Source organism: Entelurus aequoreus, linkage group LG03 (assembly GCF_033978785.1).
Source record: "Entelurus aequoreus isolate RoL-2023_Sb linkage group LG03, RoL_Eaeq_v1.1, whole genome shotgun sequence".
Taxonomy (NCBI): domain Eukaryota; kingdom Metazoa; phylum Chordata; class Actinopteri; order Syngnathiformes; family Syngnathidae; genus Entelurus; species Entelurus aequoreus.
Window position 1 is genome coordinate 912309 of NC_084733.1, and position 22838 is coordinate 935146.

The window sequence follows — 22838 nt, forward strand, 5'->3', positions numbered from 1 at the left end:
TAACAGAAGTGTAGATAGAACATGTTGAAACGGAAAATAAGCAGATATTAACAGTAAATGAACAAGTATAATTTTGACAAAATAATAAAATGGGGAATGACACATTATGTTACTATATTGATATGTTTCACCAGCAGGGGTGCCAATGAGACTTTCTCTATTAGATGCAATGGTTTTCTGTATTGGGACCATTTATGTCATCACTTGTTCACCCTTCTTCATATGGAAGATACTTTTCCTTGTTGATGTCTCAAGAAGGCTAGAAATACAAGAGAATACACACACACACACACACACACACACACACACACACACACACACACACACACACACACACACACACACACACACACACACACACACACACACACACACACACACACACACACACACACACACACACACACACACACACACAACACACACACACACACACACACCCTTATGCGCTGTATCGGAGTGTCTTACAGAAACAATGTCCACATATTCTAAGCTCCGAGCACTCCGTACGTTCTGGATTTGATACATTTGTGTTTGTTCAACTCAATAGACCAATCATCGGAGCACAAAAATACAAATGGAGGCTTTTTTCCAATGGATTTAATTGATGAAGGGTTATGTTCACTGAAGACTCTTGAGATCAGTTCATCTCAAATCTCCTGTTCCTTCATGTCCAAACAATGCCACATGGACGTCAATCTACAGACCTTCTTGTGGACCAATGATGCCTTCTAAGCATCCTCCCAGGCCTTCTAAGCATCCTCCCAGACCTTCTAAGCATCCTCCCAGGCCTTCTAAGCATCCTCCCAGACCTTCTAAACATCGTCCCAGACCTTCTAAGCATCCTCCCAGACCTTCTAAGCATCCTCCCAGACCTTCTAAGCATCCTCCCAGACCTTCTAAGCATCCTCCCAGACCTTCCCCGAGTCACTGAGCTGTGGCTGGGATTCTTTTTGTCCAGTGCCAACAAAGCGGCCCTTGTTCCTTGTGGAATTGGGGCAGTCTGATCCTAATGAGAAATTTCTGCTTCGACTCTCCAGATTTTCCTCTTATGAGAGTCTTTTTAGCGTGAGAACGAGGGCCGTCCAAACCAAGAGCCTGCCTGCGCCGCACAGTACACTCATCATGTTAAAGGGGCCCCATTTTGCAAAACCAACTTTTCTTACCTAGGTTTTAAGTGTTGTACGCGCACACAAATGTTTTAAATCAGATTTTCCTCTAGGTTCCATTTCTCCTCTTTTGTTGAGAAGAATTGTTGCACATTCTGTGCTAGCAGGTTCTAGTTTGCTTTGCACATCATTTTACATGTTTGCAAATGCACCAAATCATTGAATTTCATTAAGTGCCCGAATTTTAGAAGTGTCTGCATGACTTAATTTACAATCAATAAATCTATTATCGATTATTGACGTTTACTATCAATCAATCAATCAAAGTTTATTTATATAGCCCTTAATCACAAGTGTCTCAAAGGGCTGCACAGGCCACAACGACATCCTCGGCTCAGATCTCACATAAGGGCAAGAAAAAACTCAACCCAATGGGCACAATGAGAAACCTTGGAGGGCACCGGACATGTGGGGGTTAAGGTTAAGGTTTTCATTGAATATTAGTGCGACCCCTCCACCCCTTTTATGGGGACGGGCAATATGTGCATTCGTATAGTTAGGAGGAGATGCCTCGTTAAGCGGGAAAAATTCATCTGGTTTGAGCCCGGTTTCACTGAGACCAATGACGTTAAGATTGTTGTCTCCAGAGACCTCATTAACTAATAATGTTTTGGGAGAAAATTATCTTGTGTTTAAAAAGCCCATACTATAGGTAGTCGGCTGTTTTGAGGAATTTTTGGTAATGTTATCTGTAGTAGTGATATTAATAACGTTACATTTATTTTGTGTAGTGCGCCTACTGATCCATTCTATAATCGTCCATGTCCGAATTGCGATGCATCTAAAAATCCATGATGTCCCCCACCTCTGGAAAACACTGTGGATACGTTGTGGTAGTCTACCATGTTTCTAGTTGTTGTTGACCTTTTTTCTCTCTCCCTTCCCGCTTTTTTTTCCCAGGGTCGCCATGTTAAGACGGGGCAACTTGCAGCCATCAAGGTCATGGATGTCACTGGGGTAAGGATCTCACACACACACACACACACACACACACACACACACACACGCACGCACGCACGCACGCACGCACGCACGCACGCACGCACGCACGCACGCACGCACGCACGCACGCACGCACGCACGCACGCACGCACGCACACACACACACACACACACACACACACACACACACACACACACACACACACACACACACACACACACACACACACACACACACACACCATCTCTCATGATTGTAGCAGCGTGTGATCTAATTAAGAGGGATGAGTCAGTGTCAGTGTGAAATGAGGACAGGCCTATCTATCGCCATGGTAACATTAGCTGGCAGTTATTAGTCTGGTCTCAGGCGTGTCTACAAAGTCTGCTATATTTAGAGATGAGTCTCATCCAATATCTTTTCATTTTTAAAACTTACCTTAAAACCCACCTGTCTGTATGCCTAACCCAAATATTTGTTTTGAATTGTTGCTTGGCTTCCATTTTTATGTTTTTAGTTTTTTTCCGATGCTGCTTTTATGTGATGCATGGCGGCCTTACAAAGTGCATCTATTATTGGTATCCTTTGGAACATGGCGGTGGTGGTTTGGGGCTGCACGAGTGCCCGGTCGTGAGTACACCCAGGCCAGCTGCGGTTCATGGAGGGGAAACATTAATCCATTGAGAAGCACAGCACCATCCTTGAGAAGATGGACCATGGGACGGTTTTACTAGAGGAATGTCTTATCAAGGGACCATAGACCAGATCTCTCTTATCAAGGGACCATAGACCAGATCTGTCTTATCAAGGGACCGTAGTCCAGATCTGTCTTATCAAGGGACCATAGACCAGCTCTGTCTTATCAAGGGACCATAGACCAGATCTCTCTTATCAAGGGACCATAGACCAGATCTGTCTTATCAAGGGACCGTAGTCCAGATCTGTCTTATCAAGGGACCATAGACCAGATCTGTCTTATCAAGGGACCATAGACCAGATCTATCTTATCAAGGGACCATAGACCAGATCTGTCTTATCAAGAGACCATAGACCAGATCTGTGTTATCAAGGGACCATAGACCAGATCTGTCTTATCAAGGGACCATAGACCAGATCTGTCTTATCAAGGGACCATAGTCCAGATCTCTCTTATCAAGGGACCATAGACCAGATCTGTCTTATCAAGGGACCATAGACCAGCGCTGTATTATCAAGGGACCATAGACCAGATCTGTCTTATCAAGGGACCATAGACCAGATCTGTCTTATCAAAGGACCATAGACCAGATCTGTCTTATCAAGGGACCATATATCAGATCTGTCTTATCAAGGGACCATAGACTTGATCTGGGAAAAGTAAGGCCTGTTTAACTTTTCAATCTGGCCCGCCGGACATTCCCAAAAAATGTATTTAGATGTTTAAGATGTAAAGTGTAGCTGCCATTATGATGATCCTTCACAAGTTGTTAGAGGATCCTTCACAAGTTGTTAGAGGATCCTTCACAAGTTGTTAGAGGATCCTTCACAAGTTGTTAGAGGATCCTTCACAAGTTGTTAGAGGATCATTCACAAGTTGTTAGAGGATCCTTCACAAGTTGTTAGAGGATCCTTCACAAGTTGTTAGAGGATCCTTCACAAGTTGTTAGAGGATCATTCACAAGTTGTTAGAGGATCTTTCACAAGTTGTTAGAGGATCCTTCACAAGTTGTTAGAGAGGATCCTTCACAAGTTGTTAGAGGATCCTTCACAAGTTGTTAGAGGATCCTTCACAAGTTGTTAGAGGATCATTCACAAGTTGTTAGAGGATCCTTCACAAGTTGTTAGAGGATCCTTCACAAGTTGTTAGAGGATCCTTCACAAGTTGTTAGAGGATCCTTCACAAGTTGTTAGAGGATCCTTCACAAGTTGTTAGAGGATCCTTCACAAGTTGTTAGAGGATCCTTCACAAGTTGTTAGAGGATCCTTCACAAGTTGTTAGAGGATCCTTCACAAGTTGTTAGAGGATCCTTCACAAGTTGTTAGAGGATCCTTCACAAGTTGTTTGAGGATCATTCACAAGTTGTTAGAAGATCCTTCACAAGTTGTTAGAGAGGATCCTTCACAAGTTGTTAGAGGATCCTTCACACGTTGTTAGAGGATCCTTCACAAGTTGTTAGAGGATCATTCACAAGTTGTTAGAGGATCATTCACAAGTTGTTAGAGGATCCTTCACAAGTTGTTAGAGGATCATTCACAAGTTGTTAGAGGATCCTTCACAAGTTGTTAGAGGATCATTCACAAGTTGTTAGAGGATCATTCACAAGTTGTTAGAGGATCATTCACAAGTTGTTAGAGGATCATTCACAAGTTGTTAGAGGATCATTCACAAGTTGTTAGAGGATCCTTCACAAGTTGTTAGAGGATCCTTCACAAGTTGTTTGAGGATCCTTCACAAGTTGTTTGAGGATCATTCACAAGTTGTTAGAGGATCCTTTACAAGTTGTTAGAGGATCCTTCACAAGTTGTTAGAGGATCATTCACAAGTTGTTAGAGGATCCTTCACAAGTTGTTAGAGGATCCTTCACAAGTTGTTAGAGGATCATTCACAAGTTGTTAAAGGATCCTTCACAAGTTGTTAGAGGATCCTTCACAAGTTGTTAGAGGATCATTCACAAGTTGTTTGAGGATCATTCACAAGTTGTTAGAGGATCCTTCACAAGTTGTTAGAGGATCCTTCACAAGTTGGTTGAGGATCATTCACAAGTTGTTAAAGGATCCTTCACAAGTTGTTAGAGGATCCTTCACAAGTTGTTAGAGGATCATTCACACGTTGTTAGAGGATCATTCACAAGTTGTTAGAGGATCATTCACAAGTTGTTAGAGAGGATCATTCACAAGTTGTTAGAGGATCATTCACAAGTTGTTAGAGGATCATTCACAAGTTGTTAGAGGATCATTCACAAGTTGTTAGAGAGGATCATTCACAAGTTGTTGGAGGATCATTCACAAGTTGTTAGAGGATCATTCACAAGTTGTTAGAGGATCCTTCACAAGTTGTTAGAGGATCCTTCACAAGTTGTTAGAGGATCCTTCACAAGTTGTTAGAGAATCCTTCACAAGTTGTTAGAGGATCATTCACAAGTTGTTAGAGGATCATTCACAAGTTGTTTGAGGATCATTCACAAGTTGTTAGAGGATCATTCACAAGTTGTTAGAGGATCCTTCACAAGTTGTTAGAGGATCCTTCACAAGTTGTTAGAGGATCCTTCACAAGTTGTTAGAGGATCCTTCACAAGTTGTTAGAGGATCATTCACAAGTTGTTAGAGGATCATTCACAAGTTGTTAGAGGATCCTTCACAAGTTGTTAGAGGATCCTTCACAAGTTGTTAGAGGATCCTTCACAAGTTGTTAGAGGATCATTCACAAGTTGTTAGAGGATCTTTCACAAGTTGTTAGAGAATCCTTCACAAGTTGTTTGAGGATCATTCACAAGTTGTTAGAGGATCATTCACAAGTTGTTAGAGGATCCTTCACAAGTTGTTAGAGAATCCTTCACAAGTTGTTAGAGGATCATTCACAAGTTGTTAGAGGATCATTCACAAGTTGTTTGAGGATCATTCACAAGTTGTTAGAGGATCCTTCACAAGTTGTTAGAGAATCCTTCACAAGTTGTTAGAGGATCCTTCACAAGTTGTTAGAGAATCCTTCACAAGTTGTTTGAGGATCATTCACAAGTTGTTAGAGGATCATTCACAAGTTGTTAGAGGATCCTTCACAAGTTGTTAGAGAATCCTTCACAAGTTGTTAGAGGATCATTCACAAGTTGTTAGAGGATCATTCACAAGTTGTCGAGGATCATTCACAAGTTGTTAGAGGATCCTTCACAAGTTGTTAGAGGATCCTTCACAAGTTGTTAGAGGATCCTTCACAAGTTGTTAGAGGATCCTTCACAAGTTGTTAGAGAATCCTTCACAAGTTGTTAGAGGATCATTCACAAGTTGTTAGAGGATCATTCACAAGTTGTTTGAGGATCATTCAGAAGTTGTTAGAGGATCATTCACAAGTTGTTAGAGGATCCTTCACAAGTTGTTAGAGGATCATTCACAAGTTGTTAGAGGATCCTTTACAAGTTGTTAGAGGATCCTTCACAAGTTGTTAGAGGATCATTCACAAGTTGTTAGAGGATCCTTCACAAGCCTTTTGTTGCTCATTGAGAGGTTCACCTGGTTCATCGCTTGCTGATGCTTCTTCTGTGTGTGTGTGTGTGTGTGTGTGTGTGTGTGAGTGTGTGTGTGTGTGTGTGTGTGTGTGTGTGTGTGTGTGTGTGTGTGTGTGTGTGTGTGTGTGTGGTTTTAGGACGAAGAAGAGGAGATAAAAGCAGAAATCAACATGCTGAAGAAGTACAGCCATCACCGCAACATCGCCACCTACTACGGAGCGTTCATCAAGAAGAATCCTCCTGGAATGGATGACCAACTCTGGGTGTGTTCTTTTTTACTGGCTTGTCTTGAAGTGATGACGTCAAAATGCATGTGGATCAAGTCTCATATTCTGGTGTTGTGGATCAAGTCTCATATTCTGGTGTTGTGGATCAAGTCTCATATTCTGGTGTTGTGGATCAAGTCTCATATTCTGGTGTTGTGGATCAAGTCTCATATTCTGGTGTTGTGGATCAAGTCTCATATTCTGGTGTTGTGGATCAAGTCTCATATTCTGGTGTTGTGGATCAAGTCTCATATTCTGGGGTTATTGGGATGACAAAACCAGAGATAGACCAAATATCGGCATATTTGGCATTTTGACGTGTATCGTATCGGTCTTTTTTTACACGCTATCTCCCTTTTTTACAAGTACAACATGAGTATATGAGCAGAGACAATCTCCCTTTTTTACAAGTACAACATAAGTACATGAGCAGAGACAATATGTACACATATGACACCAGGATCTAGTATATACAAGTAAATACTTATTCAAGTCGATAGTAATAACCACAGCTCATGCATTCAAGTAAAACGTTCCTGAATGACATTCTGACAATTAAATTGCATTTGTGTACAAATATTGGGGTCTTTTATTAAGCTCATTTTAATAATGCAAGCAAGTAATCAACTGTGATTAATCATGATTAATCCCAATTCCAAAACGTGATGAGTCTAATTGGGCGTGGGGGTTGTGTTAGCAGCAGCAACAGATGTCATGATGACATGTGTTCATGTGAGGTGCGATAGAGTTGCTTGAGGCACACGTGGATAAACACTTTTTTCCTGCACATAATGTAGCGTGCAAGTTACATAAACATTCTTGACTTTATTACAGTGAGCGGAAAGTAGTGCCGGTACTTGCAACTTGAGAACGCTACCTTTATATTTCCCTGGCTGCGGCTCGTCGCAACTATCGTGGGTCTTGTTGTCTGTCAGTCAGAGCGTACAGTGAGACATTCTACATTTTCCTTCAAAATAAACCCAGACAGAATGTTAGAAAATAATTTGACCAGGTTTTGGGCAAAAAAATTAGGTACATTCAAGTAAAACATTTTTTTTGAAATTGTTAATGATTTTCTGATGATAAAATTGCATTTTTGTCAAAATATGTGGTTCTTTTTTTTGGTTGATATGAATTATGTGGATAAATGCTTTTTTCCTGGACATAATGTAGCGTGCAAGTTACATAAACATTCTTGACTTTAATTTCAGTGAGCGAAAAGTAGTGCCGGTACTTGCAACTTGAGGACGTTACCTTTATATTTCCCTGGCTGCGGCTCTTCACAACTATCGTGGGTCTTGTTGTCTGTCAGTCAGAGCGTACAGTGAGGCATTCAAACATTTTCCTGCAAAATAAACCCCGACAGAACTAAACATGGTAAAATAATTTTACCAAAAATAAATTAGGTTCCTTCAAGTAAAACATTAAAAAAAAATAGTTTTTAGGTAATAAAATTGTATTTTTGTCAAAATATCTGGGTCTTTTTGTTGGTTGATGTGAATTATGTTAGCAGGTAATTTACTGTGATTAATTAGGATTAATCCAAATTCAAAAGTGGAATAAATGTGATTTTAAAAAAATAATCATTTGACAGCACTAATTTACTTAACTTAAAGATAAGTTAAAGTAGCAATGATTGTCACACACACATGAGGTGTGGCCAAATTATTCTCTACATTCGACCCATCACCCTTCATCACCCCCTGGGAGGTGTGGGGAGCAGTGAGCAGCAGCGGTGGCCACGCCCGGGAATCATTTTTGGTGATTTAACCCCCAATTCCAAGCCTTGATGCTGAGTGCCAAGCAGGGAGGTAATGGCTCCCGTTTGTGTAGTCTTTGGTATGACTCGGCCGGGGTTTGAACTCACAACCTACCCATCTCAGGGCGGACACTCTAACCACTAGGCCACTAGAAGTATTAGTAGTAGAAGTAATAGTAGTAGAAGTATTAATAGTAGAAGTAATAGTAGTAGAAGTATTAATAGTAGAAGTAATGGTAGTAGAAGTAATATTAGTAGAAGTAGTGACTAGTGAATTATATTTGTATAGCGCTTTTCTCTAGTGACTCAAAGCGCTTTACATAGTGAAACCCAATATCTAAGTTACATTTTTAAAGCAGTGTGGGTGGCACTGGGAGCAGGTGGGTCAAGTGTCTTGCCCAAGGACACAACGGCAGTGACTAGGATGGCAGAAGCAGGGATCCAACCTGCAACCCTCAAGTTGCTGGCACAGCCACTCTACCAACCGAGCTATACCGCCCCAGTATTAGTAGTAAAAGTAATAGTAGTAGAAGTAATAGTAGTAGAAGTAATAGTAGTAGAAGTAATAGTAGTAGAAGTAATAGTAGTAGAAGTATTAGTAGTAGAAGTAATAGTAGTAGAAGTATTAGTAGTAGAAGTAATAGTAGTAGTAGTAGTAGTATTAGTAGTAGAAGTAATAGTAGTAGAAGTAATAGTAGGATTAGTAAAAGTAATAGTAGGAGTAGAAGTAGTAGTAGTAGTAGTAGTAGTAGTAAGATTAGTAGGAGTAATAGTAGTAGAAGTAGAAGTAATAGTAGTAGAAGTAATAGTAGTAGAAGTAATAGTAGTAGAAGTAATAGTAGTAGAAGTATTAGTAGTAGAAGTAATAGTAGTAGTAGTAGTAGTATTAGTAGTAGAAGTAATAGTAGTAGAAGTAATAGTAGGATTAGTAAAAGTAATAGTAGGAGTAGAAGTAGTAGTAGTAGTAGTAGTAGTAGTAAGATTAGTAGGAGTAATAGTAGTAGAAGTAGAAGTAATAGTAGTAGAAGTAATAGTAGTAAATGTATTAGTAGTAGAAGTAGTAGTAGTAGAAGTAATAGTAGGATTAGTAAAAGTAATAGTAGGAGTAGTAGTAGTAGTAGTAGGATTAGTAGGAGTAATAGTAGTAGAAGTAGAAGTATTAGTAGTAGAAGTAATAGTAGGATTAGTAAAAGTAATAGTAGGAGTAGTAGGATTAGTAGTAGTAAGAGTACAGTAGTAGTAATAGTAGTAGTAGTAATAGTAGTAGTACTGTAATAGTAGTAGTACTGTAGTAGTAGTAGTAGTAGTAGGACTGTAATAGTAGTAGTGCTGTAGTAGTAGTAGTAGTAGTAGGACTGTAATAGTAGTAGGACTGTAATAGTAGTAGTACTGTAGTAGTAGTAGTAGTAGGACTGTAATAGTAGTAGTGCTGTAGTAGTAGTAGTAGTAGGACTGTAATAGTAGTAGTGCTGTAGTAGTAGTAGTAGTAGGACTGTAATAGTAGTAGTGCTGTAGTAGTAGTAGTAGTAGGACTGTAATAGTAGTAGTGCTGTAGTAGTAGTAGTAGTAGAGTGAGTAAAAAGTGTGTGTGTGTGTGTGTGTGTGTGTGTGTGTGTGTGTGTGTGTGTGTGTGTGTGTGTGTGTGTGTGTGTGTGTGTGTGTGTGTGTGTGTGTGTGTGTGTGTGTGTGTAGTTGGTGATGGAGTTCTGCGGTGCAGGTTCTGTCACAGACCTGATCAAGAACACCAAAGGCAACTCTCTGAAAGAAGAATGGACAGCTTACATCTGCAGAGAGATTCTCAGGGTAATTATTTTATTTACTACTCAGATTATTTACATACTCATTCTTTCATTTACTATTCATATTATTTACATACTCATTCTGTCATTTACTAGTCAGATTATTTACATACTCATTCTTTCATTTAATATTCATATTATTTGTATACTAATTCTTTCATTTACTATTCAGATTATTTTCATACTAATTCTTCCATTTCCTATCTTTGACACCCTTGTTGTTGTTTTATTGTGCTGAGGTGTGCAGGATGTGTGGTGTGTGTGTTTATGTGCCACTCACTCACCACTCCTTTCCTTTCCTTTCTTCCTCAGACGTCAGCGCTCGTCTTCTTTCACTTTCTCTTCCTCTGCTTTCTTTGTCCTCCGCTTAGAATGAACTTTTATTCCTTCAATACTTGGAGGTGCTTGTGTCGTTTGTCCATGCAGTCAAGAGGGCTCGACATTTGCAGCTAAAGTTTTCATGTCAAATTGTGTTACAGAAACACATGAACAAGTGCAAGAAAAGAGCAAAGAAGTGAAATGTAACGAGAAGAAGTTGCAATGTTGAAGCTTAAACAACAAAACTGCCGTGCAGGCGGTCATTGCTCCAAAAAACATAATGATTGAAAATCAATTTACTTCACATCAATTATGACACTTTAGAATAGAATAGAATAGAATGGACTTAATTGTCATTATATTTGCATATAACGAGATTAAGGACTCCAATTTAAGGTGCGGTAGTGGGAACAAATATGGGGTAGAACTAAATGACACAACAGGTAATAAAGAAAAAACTAACATTTAAAATAAACAGACTACTAATTAAAATATTTGTTCAGGAAAATATTGCATATTTTGTCTTTTTGCCACATGACAAACAGTTTTCTATGACAAAACATATTAAAAAAAGAACAACTTATAATCGATGGATAGCTTTGAAGATGATCTAGAGATTTAAGCGTTGAAGGCAAAAAAATATAAATGTATAATTTATTTTAAACATTTTTAACAGTGGGGCCCTTTCGGCTCCCCAATGTCTATAGTGTGTTGTTGTTTTTTTAACTGCATTGCTCAACACATAATAATGAAATAAAATTAATGTTGTTATGAATTATTGGCTCCAAATGCTTCACATCAAATTTTCCACTTAAATTTTTTTTAGGGGAATTGCATATGTTGTGTGTTTTCTTTGACAAAAGGACATAAAACATTATTTATATATATATATATATATATATATATATATATATATATATATATATATATATATATATATATATATATATATATATATATATATATATATATATATATATATATATATATATTTTTTTTTTTACACTACCGTTCAAAAGTTTGGGGTCACCCAAACAATTTAGTGGAATAGCCTTCATTTCTAAGAACAAGAATAGACTGTGGAGTTTCAGATGAAAGTTCTCTTTTTCTGGCCATTTTGAGCGTTTAATTGAGCCCACAAATGTGATGCTCCAGAAACTCAATCTGCTCAAAGGAAGGTCAGTTTTGTAGCTTCTGTAACGAGCTAAAGTGTTTTCAGATGTGTGAACATGATTGCACAAGGGTTTTCTAATCATCAATTAGCCTTCTGAGCCAATGAGCAAACACATTGTACCATTAGAACACTGGAGTGATAGTTGCTGGAAATGGGCCTCTATACACCTATGTAGATATTGCACCAAAAAGCAGACATTTGCAGCTAGAATAGTCATTTAGCACATTAGCAATGTATAGAGTGTATTTCTGTAAAGTTAAGACTAGTTTAAAGTTATCTTCATTGAAAAGTACAGTGCTTTTCCTTCAAAAATAAGGACATTTACATGTGACCCCAAACTTTTGAACGCTAGTGTATATATATATATATATATATATATATATATATATATATATATATATATATATATATATATATATATATATATATATATATATATGTATTTATCTATATATGTTTATATATACATATATACGTATGTATGTATATTTATGTATACACATATATATGTATGTATGTATCTATATATTTATGTATATACATAAATGTATGTATGTATGTATATATATATATATATATATATATATATATATATATATATATATATATATATATATATATATATATATATATATATATATATATATATATATATATATATATATATATATATATATAAATAAAAACTATGTTTGATACTGTGTTCCCTGATATCTTTGTGTTAGATATCAAAGATATCAGGGGCACAGTATCAAACATAGTTTTTTCTTAAAGTGACACACACACACACACACACATGGCAGTATTGTGTATGTTTGTCACACCAGCACTGACACACAAAAAGGGAGGCTACAAAAAAGCTTGGCATGGATTTGGTAGAAAAGCTTTTAGAGAGGATTTAGTTTGGGCTGAACAAATAATGGCATTTGCACTCGAATGGTCACGTGATACAACACACTTTTCTAGTTGCACTCGAATGGTCACATGATACAACACACTTTTCTAGTTGCAAAGGTTGGACTGGTCATGTGACCAGCTGGCAGGTGCAGTCATCAGCAGGTGCTAATGTCAACCAGGCTCCTAGGACTCACAGGAGCCCACACTTAGTCCACTGAGGGCCACAGCTCCATAGATCACAGCATGTGGCGGCCATTTTACTAGTTTTATCTTGAAAATCAGTACAATTTGTAGTGTTTTTCACTGAGAGCGGCCATTCTTGCACAGAAAGAGTCTCCATGCTTAAGTGCTTGATTGGACACACCTGTGATTAGTGATTAGTGATTAGTGATTAGTGATTAGTCATTAGTCATTCTCATCACTTGGATGGCTGGCCAAATACTTTTGTCAATATAGTGTATGTACTGTACGCTCCCTTACCTTATTGTTGCACTACCAGTCAAACTTTTGACCGCTTGTGTATATTTGTGCAAGCAACGTTGTGATGGACGCCAGCTACTCTCTGCAGTTGAGTAAAAAAGCTCCCGAGTGCTTTCATGCGATTGTTAATTGCTAAGTAAATGTCAAGTTCAAAAGAGGTCAGCTGGAAGTCCACAAAGACGTTCTGGGTGTGGTTACTAATCTGTGCTTGGCTCATGGGTGGTGGTGTGTGTTGTGGTTACTAATGATGGGTGGTGGTGTGTGTTGTGGTTACTAATGATGGGTGGTGGTGTGTGTTGTGGATGTGGTTACTAATGATGGGTGGTGGTGGTGTGCAGGGCCTGACTCACCTCCACCAGCACAAAGTCATCCATCGAGACATCAAGGGACAAAACGTGCTGCTGACGGAGAACGCCGAGGTGAAACTAGGTGAGGGATGGGATTTCCACCATCAACCTGGCTGCTCACATATTTCTTGCTGAGTCGGAGGTTATTTGCTGTCTTTATTACGCACATTTTTTTATACAACTGATGTTTGTACATCAAATGATGTTGATCATTTCATTCAAAAACCTGATATTGTTTACACTAATATTTTCAATCAATCAATCAATGTTTATTTATATAGCCCTAAATCACAAGTGTCTCAAAGGGTTGTACAAGCCACAACGACATCCTCGGTACAGAGCCCACATACGGGCAAGGAAAAACTCACCCCAGTGGGACGTCGGTGAATGACTATGAGAAACCTTGGAGAGGACCGCATATGTGGGTAACCCCCCCCCTCTAGGGGAGACCGAAAGCAACGGATGTCGAGTGGGTCTGACATTTTTAAACACTGATTTTTTTCTTCACTGAATTTTTTCACACAAAACTTTTATAAGCTGACTTTGTTTGCACTTAATTTTTGTATTTTATTTTATTTTTTACAACAATTTTTTTATACACTGAATTGTTTTACACACTGATGTTTTTCTTCACTGAATTGTTTTACACTAAATGTTTATACCCTGACTTTGTTTACACTGATTTTTTTATACACTGAATTTTTTAACACAGATTTTTTTTTCGACACTGAATTTTTGGACACAAAACCTTTATATGCTGACTTTGTTTGCACTTAATTTTTTCTAAAATTATTTATTTTACAAGAATTTTTCTATACACTCAATTTTTTAACACTGATTTTTTTCTACACTGAATTGTTTTACACTAAATTGTTGTACCCTGACTTTGTTACACTGAATTTTTTATAAACTTAATTTTTTACACAGATTTTTTTTATGCACTGAATTTTTCTACACTGATTTTTGTATACACACATTTTTTTACAGTAATCATTTTTACACTAGATTTTTTATACACTAAATTATTTTAAACTGAATTTTTTTACACTAATATTTTTGAACAATGATTATTTTTCTTCACTGAATTTTTTTACACGAGACTTTTATACGCTGACTTTGTTTACACTTAATTTTTTCGAAAATTTATTTTTTTACACACATTTTTATACATTGATTTTTTTACACTGAATTTTTTAGACACTGATTTTTTTTTTTAATGAATTTTTTTACACATAATTTTCTATGCACTGAATTTTTCTACACTGATTTTTGTATTCCCATTTTTTTTACACTACATTTTTTATACACTGAATATTTTACACAGATTTTTTTAGACACTGAATTTTTTCAAACTGAATTTTTTTACACTAATCTTTTTAAACACTGATTTTTTTAGACACTGAATTTTTTTACACAAAGCTTTTATCCGCTGACTTTGTTTACACTTAATTTTTTCTAAAATTCTTTTTTTACACACATTTTTTATAGACTGAATTTGTTTACACTGATTTTTTTCTACACTGAATAGTTTTTAAATGTTTGTACCCTGAATTTGTTTACACAAAATGTTTTATAAAAATATATTTTTTACACAGATTTTTTTTTATGCACTGAATTTTTGTCTACTATTTTTTTATACACAGTTTTTTTTACACTAATCCTTTATACACTAGATTTTTTATACACCGAATTTTTTTACACTGATTTTTTAAAAACTGATATTGTTTACACTAATCTTTTTAAACACTGATTGTTTTTCTTCACTGAATTTTTTCACACAAAAATTTTATAAGCTGACTTTGTTTGCATTAATTTTTTTATTTTATTTTATTTTTTACACCAATTTTTTTATACACTGAATTTTTTACACACTGATGTTTTTCTTCACTGAATTGTTTTACACTAAATGTTTGAATTTTTGGACACAAAACCTTTATATGCTGACTTTGTTTACACTTAATTTTTTCTAAAATTATTTATTTTACACAAATTTTTCTATACACTCAATTTTTTAACACTGATTTTTTCCTACACTGAATTGTTTTACACTAAATTGTTGTACCCTGACTTTGTTTACACTGAATTTTTTATAAACTTAATTTTTTACACAGATTTTTTTTATGCACTGAATTTTTCTACACTGATTTTTGTATACACACATTTTTTTACACTAATCATTTATACACTACATTTTTTATACACTAAATTATTTTAAACTGAATTTTTTTACACTAATATTTTTGAACAATGATTTTTTTTCTTCACTGAATTTTTTTACACGAGACTTTTATACGCTGACTTTGTTTACACTTAATTTTTTCGAAAATTAGTTTTTTTACACACATTTTTTATACATTGATTTTTTTACACTGAATTTTTTAGACACTGAATTTTTTTAATCACTGATTTTTTTCTTCTACATGTTTATTCCCTGACTTTGTTTACAGATCATTTTTTATAAAATGAATTTTTTTACACCGATTTTTTTATACACTGAATTTTTACACCCTAAATTTTAATACACACATTTTGCTCACAATTTTTCATTCAATGAAATTGTCAGCATAATTTGATTGAAATTAAAACACAAAAAAATGAGTCATAAATTCAGTGTCCGAAACAAGCTTTGGTAATAAAGACACAAATGAATATCTAGAATGACTTCACTGTAATATACTTTTTAATATACTTGTTAATATACTTTTTAATGTACTTGTTAATATACTTGTTAATATACTTTTTAATATACTTGTTAATATACTTGTTAATATACTTGTTAATATACTTTTTAATGTACTTGTTAATATACTTGTTAAGATACTTGTTAATATACTTGTTAATATACTTGTTAATATACTTTTTAATATACTTGTTAATATGCTTGTTAATCAAGCGCCTTCTGCCTGCAGTGGACTTTGGTGTGTCGGCTCAGCTGGACCGGACAGTGGGAAGGCGGAACACCTTCATCGGGACGCCATATTGGATGGCGCCCGAGGTGATTGCCTGCGACGAGAACCCCGAGGCGACATACGACTTTAAGGTGCGTGAGGAAGCACACCTCACACCTGCTGGGGGCCACCTTCTCCTCTCATGTGTTGTCCTGCTGGGGGCCACCTTCTCCTCTCATGTGTTGTGTTGTTGCAGAGCGACTTGTGGTCCCTGGGAATCACGGCCATAGAGATGGCAGAAGGGGCGCCATGTAAGGAACATTTATAAATAATATTATTATTATTATTGTGATTATTAAATATGTTGTACATCAGGGGTGCTCATATTTAATCATTAGCATGCTAGCTTTTTGTGCTCATTTTGCTGTTATACATATTTTCTTACTTGACCAATGATACATGTTAGCATGCTAATGTTAGCATGCTAATGTTTTTGTCGGCAAATTTTGTACGTATACACTCCAGTCATATGTTGGTACTTGATGCATGCTAACGTTAGCATTTGCTAGCTTTTTTTTAGCTAATTTAGCATGTGTCGTTTATTTTGGTTTTTCACTAATGCTAACTGTAAGCATGCTATATTTTAGCATGTTAGCATAACACTGTTAGCATGCTAGCTTTTTTGCTCACTTTGCTGTTATACATTTTTTGTTACTGGACGAATGATACATGTTAGCATGCTAATGTTAGGATGCTGGCTTTTTTTTCTTTTCTTTTAGCTATTTTTTTACGTATACACTTCAGTCATATTTTGGTACTTGATGCATGCTAACGTTAGCAGGCTAGAATTTTCAAGCAGTTCCACACCCCAGAGTGATATATAATGCTACTTGATGCACGTTACACTTAGCATTTGCTTGCTTTTTTAAATCTATTTTAGCAGGTATGCACCTTAGTGTCATTTATTTTGGTGTTTCCCTTATGCTAACTGTGAGCATGCTATATTTTAGCATGTTAGCATATCACTGTTAGCATGCTAGCTTTTTTGTTCATTTTATTGTTATACATTTTTTGTTACTTGACGAACGATACATGTTAGCATGCTAATGTTCGGATGCTGGCTTTTATATTTTTTTTAGCAAATTTTGTACGTTTACACTTCAGTCATATTTTGGTACTTGATGCATGCTAACGTTAGCAGGCTAGAATTTTCAAGCAGTTCCACACCCCAGAGTGATATATAATGCTACTTGATGCACATTATAGTTAGCATTTGCTAGCTTTTTGTATAGCTAATTTAGCATGTATACACCTTAGTGTCTTTTATTTTAGTTTTTCACTAATGCTAACTGTAAGCATGCTATTGTTAGCATGTTAGCATAACACTGTTAGCATGCTAGCTTTTGTAACTCATTTTGTTCGTATGTTTTGTTAGTTTACGCCATCTGGCCAGCGTGCTAACTGTTAGCATTTCATTTGGGCTTTGGCTTTTCAACTTTCACACATTTCTACCAAAATTGCTGTGTGACATGTTCTTATATGTGTGGCCCCTGTAGCGCCGTGTGACATGTTCTTATATGTGTGGCCCCTGTAGCGCCGTGTGACATGTTGTTATATGTGTGGCCCCTGTAGCGCCGTGTGACATGTTCTTATATGTGTGGCCCCTGTAGCGCCGTGTGACATGTTCTTATATGTGTGGCCCCTGTAGCGCCGTGTGACATGTTCTTATATGTGTGGCCCCTGTAGCGCTGTGTGACATGTTCTTATATGTGTGGCCCCTGTAGCGCCGTGTGACATGTTCTTATATGTGTGGCCCCTGTAGCGCCGTGTGACATGTTCTTATATGTGTGGCCCCTGTAGCGCCGTGTGACATGTTCTTATATGTGTGGCCCCTGTAGCGCCGTGTGACATGTTCTTATATGTGTGGCCCCTGTAGCGCCGTGTGACATGTTGTTATATGTGTGGCCCCTGTAGCGCCGTGTGACATGTTCTTAAATGTGTGGCCCCTGTAGCGCCGTGTGACATGTTCTTATATGTGTGGCCCCTGTAGCGCCGTGTGACATGTTCTTATATGTGTGGCCCCTGTAGCGCCGTGTGACATGTTCTTATATGTGTGGCCCCTGTAGCGCCGTGTGACATGTTCTTATATGTGTGGCCCCTGTAGCGCCGTGTGACATGTTCATATATGTGTGGCCCCTGTAGCGCCGTGTGACATGTTCTTATATGTGTGGCCCCTGTAGCGCCGTGTGACATGTTCTTATATGTGTGGCCCCTGTAGCGCTGTGTGACATGTTCTTATATGTGTGGCCCCTGTAGCGCTGTGTGACATGTTCTTATATGTGTGGCCCCTGTAGCGCCGTGTGACATGTTCTTATATGTGTGGCCCCTGTAGCGCCGTGTGACATGTTGTTATATGTGTGGCCCCTGTAGCGCCGTGTGACATGTTCTTATATGTGTGGCCCCTGTAGCGCCGTGTGACATGTTCTTATATGTGTGGCCCCTGTAGCGCCGTGTGACATGTTCTTATATGTGTGGCCCCTGTAGCGCCGTGTGACATGTTCTTATATGTGTGGCCCCTGTAGCGCCGTGTGACATGTTCTTATATGTGTGGCCCCTGTAGCGCCGTGTGACATGTTCTTATGTGTGGCCCCTGTAGCGCCGTGTGACATGTTCTTATATGTGTGGCCCCTGTAGCGCCGTGTGACATGTTGTTATATGTGTGGCCCCTGTAGCGCCGTGTGACATGTTCTTAAATGTGTGGCCCCTGTAGCGCCGTGTGACATGTTCTTATATGTGTGGCCCCTGTAGCGCCGTGTGACATGTTCTTATATGTGTGGCCCCTGTAGCGCCGTGTGACATGTTCTTATATGTGTGGCCCCTGTAGCGCCGTGTGACATGTTGTTATATGTGTGGCCCCTGTAGCGCCGTGTGACATGTTCTTATATGTGTGGCCCCTGTAGCGCTGTGTGACATGTTCTTATATGTGTGGCCCCTGTAGCGCCGTGTGACATGTTCTTATATGTGTGGCCCCTGTAGCGCTGTGTGACATGTTGTTATATGTGTGGCCCCTGTAGCGCCGTGTGACATGTTCTTATATGTGTGGCCCCTGTAGCGCCGTGTGACATGTTCTTATATGTGTGGCCCCTGTAGCGCCGTGTGACATGTTGTTATATGTGTGGCCCCTGTAGCGCCGTGTGACATGTTCTTATATGTGTGGCCCCTGTAGCGCCGTGTGACATGTTCTTATATGTGTGGCCCCTGTAGCGCCGTGTGACATGTTCTTATATGTGTGGCCCCTGTAGCGCCGTGTGACATGTTCTTATATGTGTGGCCCCTGTAGCGCCGTGTGACATGTTCTTATATGTGTGGCCCCTGTAGCGCCGTGTGACATGTTCTTATGTGTGGCCCCTGTAGCGCCGTGTGACATGTTCTTATATGTGTGGCCCCTGTAGCGCCGTGTGACATGTTGTTATATGTGTGGCCCCTGTAGCGCCGTGTGACATGTTCTTAAATGTGTGGCCCCTGTAGCGCCGTGTGACATGTTCTTATATGTGTGGCCCCTGTAGCGCCGTGTGACATGTTCTTATATGTGTGGCCCCTGTAGCGCCGTGTGACATGTTCTTATATGTGTGGCCCCTGTAGCGCCGTGTGACATGTTCTTATATGTGTGGCCCCTGTAGCGCCGTGTGACATGTTCTTATATGTGTGGCCCCTGTAGCGCTGTGTGACATGTTCTTATATGTGTGGCCCCTGTAGCGCCGTGTGACATGTTCTTATATGTGTGGCCCCTGTAGCGCTGTGTGACATGCACCCCATGAGGGCCCTCTTCCTCATCCCTCGAAACCCAGCGCCGAGACTCAAGTCCAAGAAATGGTGAGGAAAAAGGCTTTGATTACTTTAATAAAAGTGTATGTTATTATTAAAAATATAACTTTATGATCATTATTATTATTATTATTAGTCTATTTGGTTTTATTGCCTTCTAGAGAATATATAGAAAGTACAAACAAAAGTGCAGACACACTATTTGAACAGTCACACTTGAATATATTAGAATATTTCATGAAGTGATTCTGTGACGTACCACTAGAGGGAGCCCTCATACCACTATATATGTATGAGAAGGACTATTTGAATGAATGTTGTTGTGTGTCACGTGTGCTCCGAGGTCCAAGAAGTTCCAGCTGTTCATAGAAAGCTGCCTGGTGAAGAGTCACGGTCAGAGGCCGAGTACGGAGCAGCTGCTCAAGCATCCTTTCATCCGAGAGCTGGCCAACGAGAGGCAGGTGCGCATCCAGCTCAAAGACCACATCGACCGCACCAAGAAGAAGAGAGGAGAGCGCGGTGAGGAGAACATCTGTCCACGTTTACTACACCCAACACCCGTCAGCTCGCCACCTTGTGGAAATGCTCAATAACAACAAATCCTTTTCAACTTGTATTCAATTGAATAGACTGCAAAGACATGTCTTGGCCACTAATACACCCCCATACCATCACACATGTGTAAGTTACCCATGTCTTGACCACTAATACACCCCCATACCATCACACGTGTGTAAGTTACCCATGTCTTGACCACTAATACACCCCCATACCATCACACATGTGTAAGTTACCCATGTCTTGACCACTAATACACCCCCATACCATCACACGTGTAAGTTACCCATGTCTTGGCCACTAATACACCCCCATACCATCACACATGTGTAAGTTACCCATGTCTTGACCACTAATACACCCCCATACCATCACACATGTGTAAGTTACCCATGTCTTGGCCACTAATACACCCCCATACCATCACACGTGTAAGTTACCCATGTCTTGGCCACTAATACACCCCCATACCATCACACATGTGTAAGTTACCCATGTCTTGACCACTAATACACCCCCATACCATCACACATGTGTAAGTTACCCATGTCTTGACCACTAATACACCCCCATACCATCACACATGTGTAAGTTACCCATGTCTTGGCCACTAATACACCCCCATACCATCACACGTGTAAGTTACCCATGTCTTGGCCACTAATACACCCCCATACCATCACACATGTGTAAGTTACCCATGTCTTGACCACTAATACACCCCCATACCATCACACATGTGTAAGTTACCCATGTCTTGACCACTAATACACCCCCATACCATCACACATGCTGCCTTTTACACTTTCACCCTAGAACAATCCGGATGGTTCTTTTCCTCTTTGGTCCGGAGGACACGACGTCCACAGTTTCCAAAAACAATTTGAAATGTGGACTCGTCAGACCACAGAACACTTTTCCACTTTGTATCAGTCCATCTTAGATGAGCTCGGGTGACGTTTCTGGGTGTTGTTGATAAATGGCTTTGGTGTGAAGAGTGAATCATGTGTCCATGAGTGTTGACTCCTTGTGTGTTTGTGTTAGACGAGACTGAGTACGAGTACAGCGGCAGTGAAGAAGAGGACGACGACAGAGAGTCGGGTGAGGCCAGGTGAGTGTCCCCTCAGCACGCTGACTAACGCCCCCCCCACAAAGATTTGCTGGGCGTTTCATGGCCGCGTCTCCCGCCCAGCTCCATCATCAACATCCCCGGGGAGTCCACCCTGCGCAGAGACTTCTGCGCCTGCAGCTGGCCAATAAGGAGCGGTCGGAGGCGCAGAGGCGGCAGCAGCTGGAGCAGCAACACAACGAGGAGCACAAGCGCCTCCTGCTGGCCGAGAGGCAGAAGCGCATCGAGGAGCAGTAAGGAGCAGCGGCGGCGGCTGGAGGAAGTAAGAGCGAGGAAGGAGGAAGTAGGAAGGAGGAAGTAAGAGGGAGGAGGAAGTAAGAGTGAGGAAGGAGGAAGTAAGAGTGAGGAGGAAGTAAGAGGGAGGAAGGAGGAAGTAAGAGTGAGGAGGAAGTAAGAGCGAGGAAGGAGGAAGTGAGAGGGAGGAAGGAGGAAGTAAGAGTGAGGAGGAAGTAAGAGGGAGGAAGGAGTAAGTAAGAGTGAGGAGGAAGTAAGAGGGAGGAAGGAGGAAGTAAGAGTGAGGAGGAAGTAAGAGTGAGGAGGAAGTAAGAGTGAGGAAGGAGGAAGTAAGAGTGAGGAGGAAGAGTGAGGAAGGAGGAAGTAAGAGTGAGGAGGAAGTAAGAGTGAGGAGGAAGTAAGAGTGAGGAGGAAGTAAGAGTGAGGAGGAAGTAAGAGTGAGGAGGAAGTAAGAGTGAGGAGGAAGTAAGAGTGAGGAGGAAGTAAGAGTGAGAGGAAGTAAGAGTGAGGAGGAAGTAAGAGTGAGGAGGAAGTAAGAGTGAGGAGGAAGTAAGAGTGAGGAAGGAGGAAGTAAGAGTGAGGAAGGAGGAAGTAAGAGTGAGGAGGAAGTAAGAGTGAGGAAGGAGGAAGTAAGAGTGAGGAAGGAGGAAGTAAGAGTGAGGAAGTAAGAGTGAGGAGGAAGTAAGAGTGAGGAGGAAGTAAGAGTGAGGAGGAAGTAAGAGTGAGGAGGAAGTAAGAGTGAGGAAGGAGGAAGTAAGAGTGAGGAAGGAGGAAGTAAGAGTGAGGAGGAAGTAAGAGTGAGGAGGAAGTAAGAGTGAGGAAGGAGGAAGTAAGAGTGAGGAGGAAGTAAGAGTGA

At 39.4% G+C, this 22838-nt stretch overlaps 1 protein-coding gene across 1 annotated transcript in view; it reads left to right on the forward strand.

Moving 5' to 3' along the window:
* Nucleotides 1-22838, forward strand: part of LOC133646003 (TRAF2 and NCK-interacting protein kinase-like) — a 180954-nt gene that overhangs the window by 78349 nt on the left and 79767 nt on the right. The window contains 12 exon segments of the mRNA XM_062040937.1: nucleotides 2070-2126; nucleotides 6446-6571; nucleotides 10026-10136; nucleotides 13340-13430; nucleotides 16258-16388; nucleotides 16493-16547; nucleotides 20031-20109; nucleotides 20405-20580; nucleotides 21664-21730; nucleotides 21812-21855; nucleotides 21858-21982; nucleotides 21984-22010. Of these exon segments, the coding sequence (XP_061896921.1) occupies nucleotides 2070-2126; nucleotides 6446-6571; nucleotides 10026-10136; nucleotides 13340-13430; nucleotides 16258-16388; nucleotides 16493-16547; nucleotides 20031-20109; nucleotides 20405-20580; nucleotides 21664-21730; nucleotides 21812-21855; nucleotides 21858-21982; nucleotides 21984-22010 (1089 nt within the window).